A 12,165-nucleotide genomic window follows, 5' to 3' on the forward strand; every position below is an offset into this window, starting at 1 on the left:
TATTGATTGAAGTAATCGGTGATGCGCCTCTGCACACGCTTGCCTTGCAGCGAGTCAATCAATTTTGCACACAGCTTGCAAAGCATTTTTACTTCGGCTTCAGCATTCTCCTGGCAAGAGAAGTTGGGCACGGAAATATCCAGCGCCGACACTTTCTGAAGACGACGACAACAACAACTGCGTAGCGAAGCCTCCCACTCTCCGCTACGCAGCCCCAGCATGCTGTTGTCGGATAGAAGGGCAACGCGGCGCCGGAGGTGCTTTATCTGGGTCTCACATAACTCATCAACCCATCGTCATTCATACGACTGTCCCGGCATGTCTTCCCCCAGGTTCATGGGAAGGGGAGGGTTTTGTTTTGGGCAGAAGGCCGTCCAGTTCACCAGAGGCGCCGTCGGCAGAGCACTAAGCCCAGTTGCAGCATTTTATCGACCAACCTCAGTGACTTCCCACACATTGGCCAACAGAGACATTTTAAGCGCCTTCCCTCAATGCCAGTCGTGGCCGAGTGTAATGATGAAAAAAGGGGCAGCGAAGCTTTGGCTTTTGCTCAGCCAGCGCGAAACAGAGGAAGACGGTGTTAGAATAGAACAGCTGGCCCGCAGCAAGGGTGCTGTTTCTGTCTCTCTTATTTCATTACAATACATATATTAAAGAACAAGAAAAAAACAGAAAAAGAGAAGAGGGGGAGGGGGTGAACGTCACTCTGTGAAACCATAGTGAAACCATGTACCCACACCGTCGTAAACAAGCGAACGACACGGACGCGACTTAATACTATTCTGTAAAGCACTCTCCATATGCAGCGCGGCCACACATATGCAACTTAAACGGAATGTGTAACGACGCAAAAACAAGTTGTGTTCTCCTTCTTAAGTGGCATCACCTGGTGTTTCTTTAAAGAGTGCAGCTAAGGCACTTCAGCAGCAGTCAAAGAGTGGCACTGCTAATGCAAGACTTTTTGTTTGAAGGAATTGGGAGGGGTACATCTGTATATGCACCAGTGGTGGCAAAAATGATGGCGATGCCCGCTTGGGGGGCACCGGCCCACCTCGCACACACCTGCACGCAATGATGAGTTCTCGCTCTCGCCTGCGGGTTGCCAGGGCTACGAGCATGCCGAGCACGATGTCGCTGCTTTGCGTTCCGTCGGCAGCAGGGCAATTGTAGAAGACGCATGCTCGGGCCAAAATGGCATAATATGGGGCAAAGATTTCCTAGATTGACCACATAAATTCGTTATATGAAGCGTATTCCCCCCACTGCATAGTGGTCGCAAATACATGGGCTTCTATTGAGTAACAGCAGGGAACAAAAACGTCATAATATTCAGGAATTCGTTATATGAAGGTTCGTTATAGTCAGTTTAGCTGTACTGATATGATAATTCTTTTAATCAACGTTAGACAACAACCTTAAAGGGGCCCTGCAAAACTTATTTAAGTAGTCATGAAATGAATTCACTAAAAAACTTTTATAGCCTCATGAATACACCGCTGCAAAAATGTTTAGAGTGCGTCCAGTATGAGCAGAGTTACGAAAACTTGTTGCACGCTGCAGTTGCACTCTCTCTTTCCTGGTCCCGATGAAAGCGCTGAAAGCTAAGCAGAGGGGGATGGCACGGCAAAAGAAAATACATCGTGCACGCTTCGTGACAGTGAGAGCATTTTCTGTAATATTTTTTTCTTAAAATGCACGTTTTTTTCAGTGCGATATCGTGCGCATGCTTCAACAAGTCATAGCCTCCCGTAGCAACCCCAGTAATAACTGAGCATGCCATGCTCAAATCAGCCAATGACTGATAGTTGGCCTGATATGCGGGGATTTTGGACCTGTAGTGTCATTTCTCGAGAAAAAAGAGAGCAACTTTTAGCTGACTTTGAGAATGCATTGTAAATTTTAGGTCGCGTGCTGCCCTTTAAGGAAAAAGTGCTTTGATGTTTCCTATGGAGCTGTTAGCCGGAATGATCCAAAATGCCTCTGGCCAAAACACTATTGTGGATGAACTATGCACATGCCGATGCCGGAACATTGAATCTATAATTTATTTGAAACATACCTTCAGCTTGAACGTGGAAAAGAAAAAAAATCATGCTTTTAAATCATGCTTTTAAATTAAATGCGACTGATGTCGAAGTGAAAGTGAAAGTGAAAGGTGCAGATGCGATACAAGTGAGCGCCATTTTTTTTCTTTGTGTTCGTGTGCCTGCTGCTGCTTTTTTTCCTCGAGTCTTCATCCAGCGTGGTCCATGCTCCTGGTGCTGCCTGTTGGCGCTCTGTGAACTTTCTTGGCGTGCTGTCGTCATGGCTTGTGCAAAAAGGCACAATTCGCCGTTCGTCGCGAAACTAGAAATCATAAATTGAGATGAGCGCGGTGAGAAGAAGCCCGACGCCGTCACCGCGTACAAGATTCCAAGGAGCACCTTGAATACTATTCTGAAGAACAAGGCAGACATCAGGGCCAAGCCTGGCAAAAGGCCAGGTGCCCGTGGCACTCGACGTGTGCGCACTGCTGCGTACAAAGATGTCGAAGCGGCCGTTTACAAGTGGTTTGTGGACGTTTGGTCGCGAAACATCTCGGTATCCGGCCCCATGATGGAGCAGAAAGCCAAGTACCTTGCTTTCTTGCTTGACAGGAACGATTTTCAAGGTGGCTCAGGCTGGCTCCAACCATTCAAAGTATGGCACGACATCGTTGGCAAAGCAGTTACGGGTGAAAGCAGCGTGGTAAACCTCGACAGCATAGACAAATGGCTCGAGGAAAACTGGCGGGATATCACAGCAAGATATCGAGCCCACGATACCTTCAATGTGTATGAAACCGCTCTATTTTAGCAAATGTTGCCAAATAAGACACTTGCATGTTGGGGCGACAAGACTTGCGGCCGCAAGACAAACAAAGCTTGTGTGTTCGTGCTGTTGGCAGCTAATTTAGACGAATCAAAAAAGCTTCGACCTCTAGTTATCGTAAAAAGCACGGCACTGCGGTGTTTTCGAAATGCACTGCGAGCAAACTCAAAAGCGTGGATGACCGTGGAGCTCTTCAGCAGGTGCCTGGAGCTCTTCAGCAGGTGCCTATTGCCGTCAAAGGATGATTTGGTAAGGCAAAAATTGTAAGGTGTGCCTGCTCGTGGACAATTGGTCATCTCACCACTGCGGTACGACCGGCAGCCACATCGAGCTGCGGTTTTTGCCCCCAAAACTACGTCTGTCCTGCAACCACTGGATCAAGGCATTATAAGCTCAATAAAAGCTGGCTATCAAAAGTGCCTATTGTGGAGAGGCTGTTGCCGAACCTTCGTGTCAGCAGGGAGCTGAAGATCGTCTTGTTCGAAGTTCTTGCTATTCAGATCTCATGAAGGAGACAATCCAGAACTGCTTTAGGCATGCCGGCTTCTGCATGCCAGGTGATGACACCCCGAATTTCAATGACAACACTGAAGAAACCACAGGTGTTTCCGCCGAAGTTTGGAGTGAGCAGGCAGAGTTCCCGAGTGCTATCGGGGGATCGACATTTAACGAGTTTGTCAGTGTGGACAATGATGTTGCCATCATGGGCCAGCTACAAAATGAGCACTACCTTGCAGCGTCGTGCTGGCCACAAGCCAACGTGACTGCAATGAGGAAATCGACGATGGCCTATTGCCTCCGATGTGGTTAGTGCACTGGCGTTGGTCCGGCCCTATTGCGTGAATATGGAAGTTCGCAGCCTCAGCTGCTCCGAATCGTTTGACAACGTGGAGGCGTGCGTGCTGTCTCAGGCAGCCAAGTCAATGAAACAAAAAAAAATCCAGGACTACTTTTTACCAAAGTAGGAAACACAAGTAAACCAAACATTAATAAAGTACTTTGTTTATTGGATGTGCTTTTGCATCATCAAATTCTATAGTGGGCCTACATCAAATTATGCCATATATCGAACTAATAAATGCTTTTTGGCGAGTTTGATATGCCCGGGTTCGACTGCACATATTGTTGAAGTAAAAGTAATACTCCTGTCACAAGTGACAACTTAAGTGCACTTTGAGTGATTACACTTTGCAGCGAGTGTCACTTGTGTGCTGTCACACGAGCAAGTTTAGTGTCACTTGGTGGCAAAGTGCACTTGTTGGCCAATGCCTTCCCTAACCTCACTTCGCTGTGGCGAATTGTGTAGCCTCAGTACCAATGGCTTGCACAGAAATACGCTGTTGCCTAAAGCGGCACTAATACTATTTTCAAACCATTGCTACATAATAAAACAAGTCATAAATCAACAAAAACACCTCGCTACTTTCACCGTTGGGCAGTTTGCGGCCACATCCGCTAGGGGTATGCGCCAGCACATGCTGTGCAATGGCTTCTTCTGTCATGTTGTTTACTTCCAGGCACGCTTGCACAAGTGTAGGTGAGTCATTCTCTAGTAATCTGTGATGACGTGTGCCCTTGGTGCTACTTCCACACAGACCACGTGGTCGGACAATGAGACAGGAAGCAAAAATAGCAAATATATGTTGGGCTGCCACTGCCATACCATCTAAAGTACACTTCACTTCCTTGTGTAGTTGTGAATCACCAAAAAGACACTTGCAGGGGTACAAGCGGGCTTCAGTCGTTTGGACCAGCTTTGGGAGAAGAAATAGCACAATTTTGAAGCAGCTTTGGAGCCGTAAAAGGGGCGTTTTCGAGCACCAAAAGGCAAGTCTTGGAGCATTAAAATTTAGTTTTGAAGCAGATTTGTTGGGTCACACATCACTGTTAATTATTAAACAATTGTATCGGGTCAGTTGTTACGAATCCATCTTGATAGGAAGCGAGCAACTATTACACAGAACACACAACACAAGCGCTTGTGTTGTGTGTTCTGTGTAATAGTTGCTGCGCTTCCTACCAACATAGACTGTTAATTAGAATTTTTGTTTTCTCTTTGCTTTCTCATAAAAAAAATATCAGTGGTTTTTACGAAGCATTCAATGCTGATCAAGTGATGAGACTTACCCCAAATCGGTATATATAGGGTGCCCCAGGTAACCTTAGCCCGAGTTTAAAAATATGCCGGCACACGCGATTATGAGGCGTCCAAATGCATGTTGCTCGCCGTTGCCTGGAGTTAGTCAGACTATTTTTTCTGTTTTTAAATATTGTTTAATTAGATATGTTTAATTAACTGACTCGTCAAAAAATGAAGATAGATAAAAATTTCAATGAGAAAGTTGTAGATCAGTTAGCAAAACGTCCGATTAGATAGTTTTCAACTTTATATCTGTGAGGTATTAGTGTTTTTCTGCTAATTACGAATTCCCGCAAAATACAAAATACTAGGTGAGTTGGTGATTCATCTTAACTGAGTTGCGCAAAAAAATTTGAAGTACAAATGGTGTCTTTCTTTTGTACTCCAAATTCTTTCGCGCAACTAAGTTAAGAAAAAATTTAGAAGGGCTCGTCGTGCCACTGCTAGGCAATTAAGTGATTGTTTTTATTAGGATAGAAACTACATGGACACTCGACGGGTTTTCGCGGTTGTCGCCATCTCCCGTGTAAACTACAAGTTGGTAACATTTCCCCCACATCATACGTTCTACCTGCGCGTAAATCGCGCTGCTCAAGCAGAGATCAAATAGGGCGACCGATCACGGCCGCTCAAAGAGCGCACGCAATACTATGCCCCCGAATGTTAGACCTACAGTCGAATGCTGAAGCAGAGATGAAACATGACACACGCTTTTAACGAGCATGAAAAAATACACAGGGAAGAGGGGGGGGGGGGTCACTTGAGCAGCAGCGGCAAACTTTGATTCTAAGGGCGTGGTTGTCTAAGGGCGTGTTGTTGGCAAGCATACGCGCGTGGCTTGGAAACCATTCTACGTGATGCGCTCTCAATGGAAAGAGGTCGTGCGATAAGAGCGTTTCTCCCTGGAGCAGCCGTACGAAGCAGGATAGACGTTTAACAATAAGAATGTATGGGCAACTCGCCAATGCCTGATCGATGGTCGAAAGTGGTTTCCCGGGAAGTCTGCAGAGAACCGACTTCATTCGCTGTAACCGATCAGCGGCGCTCGAAGACGTTCGTTGGAAGTGCGATTTTGTGCATTGAACAGTGTGTATTTTCACGGTCACACGGATATTGTTCGTTTTAAGCAAAAGTTTGTTTTAAGTGGGGCCATTATATGTGGGCTCGACTGTATAACAGTGCAGACCACAGAGCAAGAAAACAGGAAGAGAAACTACAGGCCAGCGCCAGTGCGCACCGCGATAATGTCATCCTGGGAGAGGAGGTTGGCAAACGTACGCGCAGCGATCCTTTCAGCGACACGCAGAACTATTTTTTTTCTGCTGTGGGAGGAGAGCACGCGCGCCCATGGTCTCCACGGTCTCTAACGGCAGCTGTGTATAACCCAAGTGTCGTCTGCTATATCTGCCACTCACCAATTCCACTATGCTACTGGATGCAGCTATAAAAGTTTTTCACTGGCGCGGTTTGCCACAACAAAATGAAGCAACTAGAGCGTCTTAGTGCCAGCATTTTATTTATATATGATGGATGAGATGATCTTTGGACAATGAAAGAATTGAAGTGGTAGAAACGCTGAGATTGCTGCTGGCTTCGAGCTATCAATCGATACTACATAAAAAAAAATGTTCAAACTTTCAACACTCCGTCTAATGAAGAACGGCAGCAAGAATGGGCGAGGGTATATAAAGATGAGATCGACAATGAAAAAAAAAAGCGACTACGTCTAGAAAAATTATTTTCGCAGCGAATGGTCAGCAGGTGCGACACCACGCCAAGTTTTAATTTCTAGACATTCCTGACCAGCCAAGGTTTTTGTGGCTTTCTGTTGCGACACCTTATGTTTTTGATCGGAGAGAGAGAGAATAAAATGAGGGAACTTTTTGCGTGATAGTGGCCAATTGTATATGTTATAACACCCCAGCTCACAATTTTTTATTATCATTTTTTTTTTTCGAACAAAGGTTTTACTTACCTTGTGCCTAGAAACGAAGCTGAGAATTGGCCGGAAATCACTGAAATTACCGATAAAAGAAGCGCCAAGCCATCGAAGGTAGAGAATACTCATCATGAGTAAAAAGTCCTTGGCTAACCTTTTACCAATCTCAAAAGTTCTAGGTAAGCTACATTGCAAAAAAAGTGTGGTACTCAGTTTTACGTGTTTGGGTGTTGTATCTAGAAATGAACGAATGACTCTCAAAAAGTTCTAATATAAAACAAACTTCGGAAAAAGACAAACATATGAGGAGAACGCTTATTCCAGATTTTTTTTCTAATTTTTTTTCATTATTTTTAATGTGGAAGGCTCCGTGGCATGTTTTTTTTTTTTCTTGGTTAGCTCATATTGTGCACCAGGTTCCCACTAATAATGTACGATCTACCCTTGCATGTGAAAGCGAACTTATTCAGCGCTTGTGGACTGCTTCGTAGTACGGTCTCTCTCCCAAAGCGCTCTGGCTAGCTTAGCAGAAGCACCTATTAACGCTTTGCCGTCTCTTTATCGAGTGTATCACAGCTATGCACTGAGCAGCGAACACAAACGTGCAAGCAGATATTTGGGCAAGCTCCAAATATCTTAAGTCTGCTGCTCCGGCGCAGCAGTTCGGCCGCTGTTCTGCAAGTGGCACTGTCACGACGTTCGCCGCCGCTCCCCGAGGTGACACAATCGCGGCGTGGAAAGGAGCACAGTTTCCCCTATTGTCCATTCTTTCTCTGTGGTGCAGACACACAAGATGCCCAAAAAAAGCGCTCATGTGTGTCGTGCCTATTCATGTGGGGTGTTTTGTGTGTTATTTTTACTTCCAGGATTACATTTCCTGTTTAATCATAGAAACTTGATTCACACGATGTTTCTTATATTCAGCTGCGAATATGGCACTAAAATATATAATATAGCTACTTCTGGCATGAATTTTGGCTCCTTCCCAAATCTGCCCAACAACAAACACTGGCTGAGCATATGACGAGAACTATGTTCTTCCCACAGTAGCCATATTCTGTCGATTTGGAAAGCAATGATGCAGAGCGGCATCCAGCACCCACCTGTTCCCTGTCCATGCGGTTGATCATGTCATCCAGTTTGGTCTTTCCCTGAGTCAGCTCATCATGGGTGCGCTTGAGGACGTCCATTTCCGCCTGTAACACGTTAACAGCGCACGTCATGAAAGACTTTTCTGAGCTTTCATCTCATAAACAGAGGATCTGCTGTCGGAAGGAAGCATTGGTAACACCACGAGCAAGTGGTATACACCAAAAAATTTTTTTACAGGAGAATTTTCAAGACAAGTGAAGTTTCAGACATTGAAATTGGCAATTGTTGATGCGGCAGTGTGGCACGAAACTTGTCAAACAGTTTTAGTTTGGCAGCCAAGTTTCTGTTCTACTCTCAGTTATAATTTTGAGATATCTGAAACTTGGCCCAAATATACTTCAAAATAAAGGATAATAAATACCTGATCTGTTCAAAAAATGGTCCAGTGCGAAAGAAAACACAGTAGACATGTATATGCAAGCTTGAGTTCAAATACGCATCAAACGCGTAAGTCAAACAATGTACGGCCCCTGCCAGGCTATCTTTTTGGCCACTTTATTTTCTTCCCATTAATATCACTATAAGTTGCATCCCTGGGCTTGTGGCTCCTCATTATTATTCAGTCAAACAAAGAAAGAATTTACACTTGTTTTGTGTGCGTCATATACAATAGCAAACTATTCATACAGTGCAGGGTTGTCAACTGAAAGGTAAGTACCCTACTTGTAAAGCATCTTAAGCATTTTTCGGCCAACATAGGGCAGTAGGACTGTGATGTAGGGAGATTTCAACATTTCACTTGCCACTGATCAGTAAAAAATGCTGCAGATCCGTAGATATCCAAAGGTTCCAAAGAGATATCCAAAGGTGATTCCAATCAGAATTGTCTTAAGGGGACATTCAATTAAAAAAAAGTTTATTTAGTCGGTAGCTTAAACAATAAAATTTTTTAGAGCTTACGTAAGCTTTTATACTATTTTCAAATATGCAATTAGTTTCATAGTAAATTGCACAGTTCCCGTTTTGTACCATGACAATGTGTAAAAAACAGCTATTTCTGGGCAGACTTTTATCCCACGAAAACCTTAAAGTTATTAGTAATTAAGAGCTCATATTTCTTTATATTACTATAGAATGCAATTAACTATCACGAAAGTGTGTATCCTACAGTTGAATGAACAAGGAAAGTCGTAATGCGAGAAGTGCAAAATGCTCAACCCATACGAATCGCTTACATTAGGCTAATAATTATTATGTAAATGACATCATGCTTTCAAAGAGATAATTGCACTTTGCCCATGTTAAAAAATACGTGGCCAAAATTTATTCTCAGTCTAGCCATCAAAACATGACGTCCAAACTTATGAAGTTGCCAAAAACTGCCCCATTTCGAGAAAAACGCATCTTCAGCATAGAAATGGAAGCTCATCTGTGTAGCAAAAATGTGCATTTTAAACTATTTATTCCATCATGAGAGCTCACAATTATTTTGAGCATGTGGCTTTGGTAAAACTCTCAAGCGAAATGCAGTGGCAAATAGCCAGGAAACAATTCCCACGGGACTCTAGACAATGAGCTCTTTTTAGTTCTTTATAGCCACTTCGTGCTCTCTAAAGGGGATTTTAGACTACCGTATTTACTCGCATAATCCTCGCACTCGCATAATTCTCCCACCCCCCACATCACCCAAGAAAACTACGATTTTTTTTCCTTGAATAATTATCGCACCCCCGAAAACTGCCGCAATAATGTTAATGTCATCTGCTCGTTCAAGCCAATAGATGGATGGATGGGTGGGTGGATGGATGGGTGGGTGGGTGGGTGGATGGATGGATGGATGGATGGGATGGGATGGGATGGATGGATGGGTGGGTGGATGGATGGATGGATGGATGGGTGGATGGATGGATGGGATGGATGGGTGGATGGGATAGGATGTATGGATGGATGGATGGGTGGGTGGGTGGATGGATGGATGTATGGGATGGGATGGATGGATGGGTGGGTGGGTGGATGGGATGGATGGGTGGGTGGGTGGATGGGATGGATGGGTGGGTGGGTGGATGGATGGATGGATGGATGGGATGGATGGATGGATGGGTGGGATGGGATGGATGGGTGGGTGGGTGGGTGGGTGTGGTGGGTGGGTGGATGTGGCTGTACCCTATAGATCGGGGGGCGGCTGATGCCACCTAGCCGTAATACTTAGTGAACTAATCACTAGATTTATCTTTTTTTCCCCTTTAAATACTGAAGTTGAGGACTGGTACTTTGCAGTGAAGGGTTTAATTTTCACTCAGGCCTAGACTTTAGCCACCAATCAGATAACCTTCTTCCAGTTAATTCTATCCGCTTAAAGTCTATTTTTCCCTCCCTGTCCATAAACCCCAGTGCTTTGAAAAACTCTGCGCCATCATCCTGAACTATAGGATGAAGCCCTTTACAGAACATTATCAAGTATTCGCCAGTTTCCTCCTCCTCTCTACATGCACTGCATATCATGTCTACCCCTTCGTATTTGGCCTGATATGTCTTGGTTCGCAATACTACCGTCCTGGCCTCAAACGGTAGAGAACTACCCCGAGTATTATCATAGATCCTTTCATTGGTAATTTCCTGCTTAAAAGTTCGATAGATCTCTAGTGCGGACTTCTTAATCATGCCAATTCTCCATGTGTTATTCTCCCTTTCCTTCACTTTCTTCTTAAACGATAGTTCTTTTTCGTTTGGCCCCCTGCTGTTTTCTAAGTATTTACCAGTCGATTTCCTGGTTCGTAACTAATTACAGCGCCCTTTTTTGTCTTGGTTTTTTATCGATTTCGTAGTTACGAAGTAACTACTTCTAGGTTGCGCTGTTCCTGCAATCAGTTATGTCCTACCAACTTGCCCAAGTTTCCAAGCTTCATTCCTGGTTCGCTTCCTCTATTTTGTATCGACATTCTTTATGTACAAGTACGTGAGTGTACATTCTTTATGTACAAAACCTTCCTAGCCCAACGCTTCTCCCCCATTTCTCTCAATCGCTTCTCAAATTTTATCTAGCTGCTAGCTTCCCTGCCCTCAAATGATGTCCATCCCATATCACCTTGTACTCCCTGATTTGGTGTAGTCCCGTGAGCTCCTAAAGCAAGCCTACCTATTCCACGTTGCTTAATTTCTAATCTTGCTTAAACTTCTGATCTCATGCACAAGACCGCATTGCCGAACGTCAGCCCAGGAACCATGACCCCTTTCCATATTCCTCCCACATCATCATACCTATTGTAGTTCCACAGTGCCTATTTTTCATCCCTGCTGCATTACTGTTACCTTTAGTCGTCACGTATATTTCGTGTTCCCTTAGGTACTTGGTCCCATTGCTTATCCATATGCCCAGATATTTGTATTTATCTGTTATCAATCTCTAGTGTCACTTCCTGTATCCTGAGCTCACAACCTTCATTATCACTAAAAATCATGACTGCTGATTTTTCCTTACTGAATCTGAAATCTAACCTAACTCCCTCATTACCGCAGATGTCCATCAATCTCTGCAAATATTCCTTGTTGTCGGCCATTAGCACTATATCATCTGCGTACATAAATGCTGGTAGTGCCTGATCAAGGAGTTTTCCTTGTTTGACAAAAGAGAAGTTGAGGACAAGTCCACTTCCCTCTAATTTGGCCTCTAATCCTTGTAGGTACATCATGAATAATAAGGGTGACAGAGGGCACCCCTGCCTAAGCCCCCGTTTTACCTCTGTGGGCTTGGATACCTGTTTTTCCCACTTTATAACTACCTAGTTACTTTTATAGATCTCCTTTAAAAGATTAGTGACTCCGTTTTTCACACGTAGTGTGCCCAGTATTCCTCACAAGTCCTTTTGAACCACGTTATCGTATGCTCCCTTGATATCCTAAAAATGCTAGCTAGCCACAGGGACCCGAGTTCCTTTTCTGCTATTTCGATGCACTGCGTCAGTGAGAACAGATTGTCTTCCAACCTCCTGTGTTTCCGAAACCCATTCTGCTGTTCCCCCAGCAACCCCTCATCTTCTATCCATCCCTGCAGTCTTTCCTTTAAAATCTGCATCGCCAGCCTGTAGACCATTGATGTCACTGTTAAAGGACGGTAGTTGTTTATGTCAGCTTTGTCCCCCTTTCC

The 12,165-nt window shown here is 44.4% G+C and overlaps 1 protein-coding gene across 2 annotated transcripts in view; it reads right to left on the minus strand.

The window, feature by feature from the left end:
• Positions 1–12,165, minus strand: part of TSG101 (tumor susceptibility gene 101) — a 282,331-nt gene that overhangs the window by 35,976 nt on the left and 234,190 nt on the right. For both annotated transcript variants that reach the window (XM_075882468.1, XM_037418098.2), the window contains one exon: positions 8,033–8,125. In XM_075882468.1, the coding sequence (XP_075738583.1) occupies positions 8,033–8,125 (93 nt within the window). The remainder of the gene's footprint in view (positions 1–8,032; positions 8,126–12,165) is intronic.

Source organism: Rhipicephalus microplus, unplaced genomic scaffold (assembly GCF_043290135.1).
Source record: "Rhipicephalus microplus isolate Deutch F79 unplaced genomic scaffold, USDA_Rmic scaffold_12, whole genome shotgun sequence".
Lineage (NCBI taxonomy): Eukaryota > Metazoa > Arthropoda > Arachnida > Ixodida > Ixodidae > Rhipicephalus > Rhipicephalus microplus.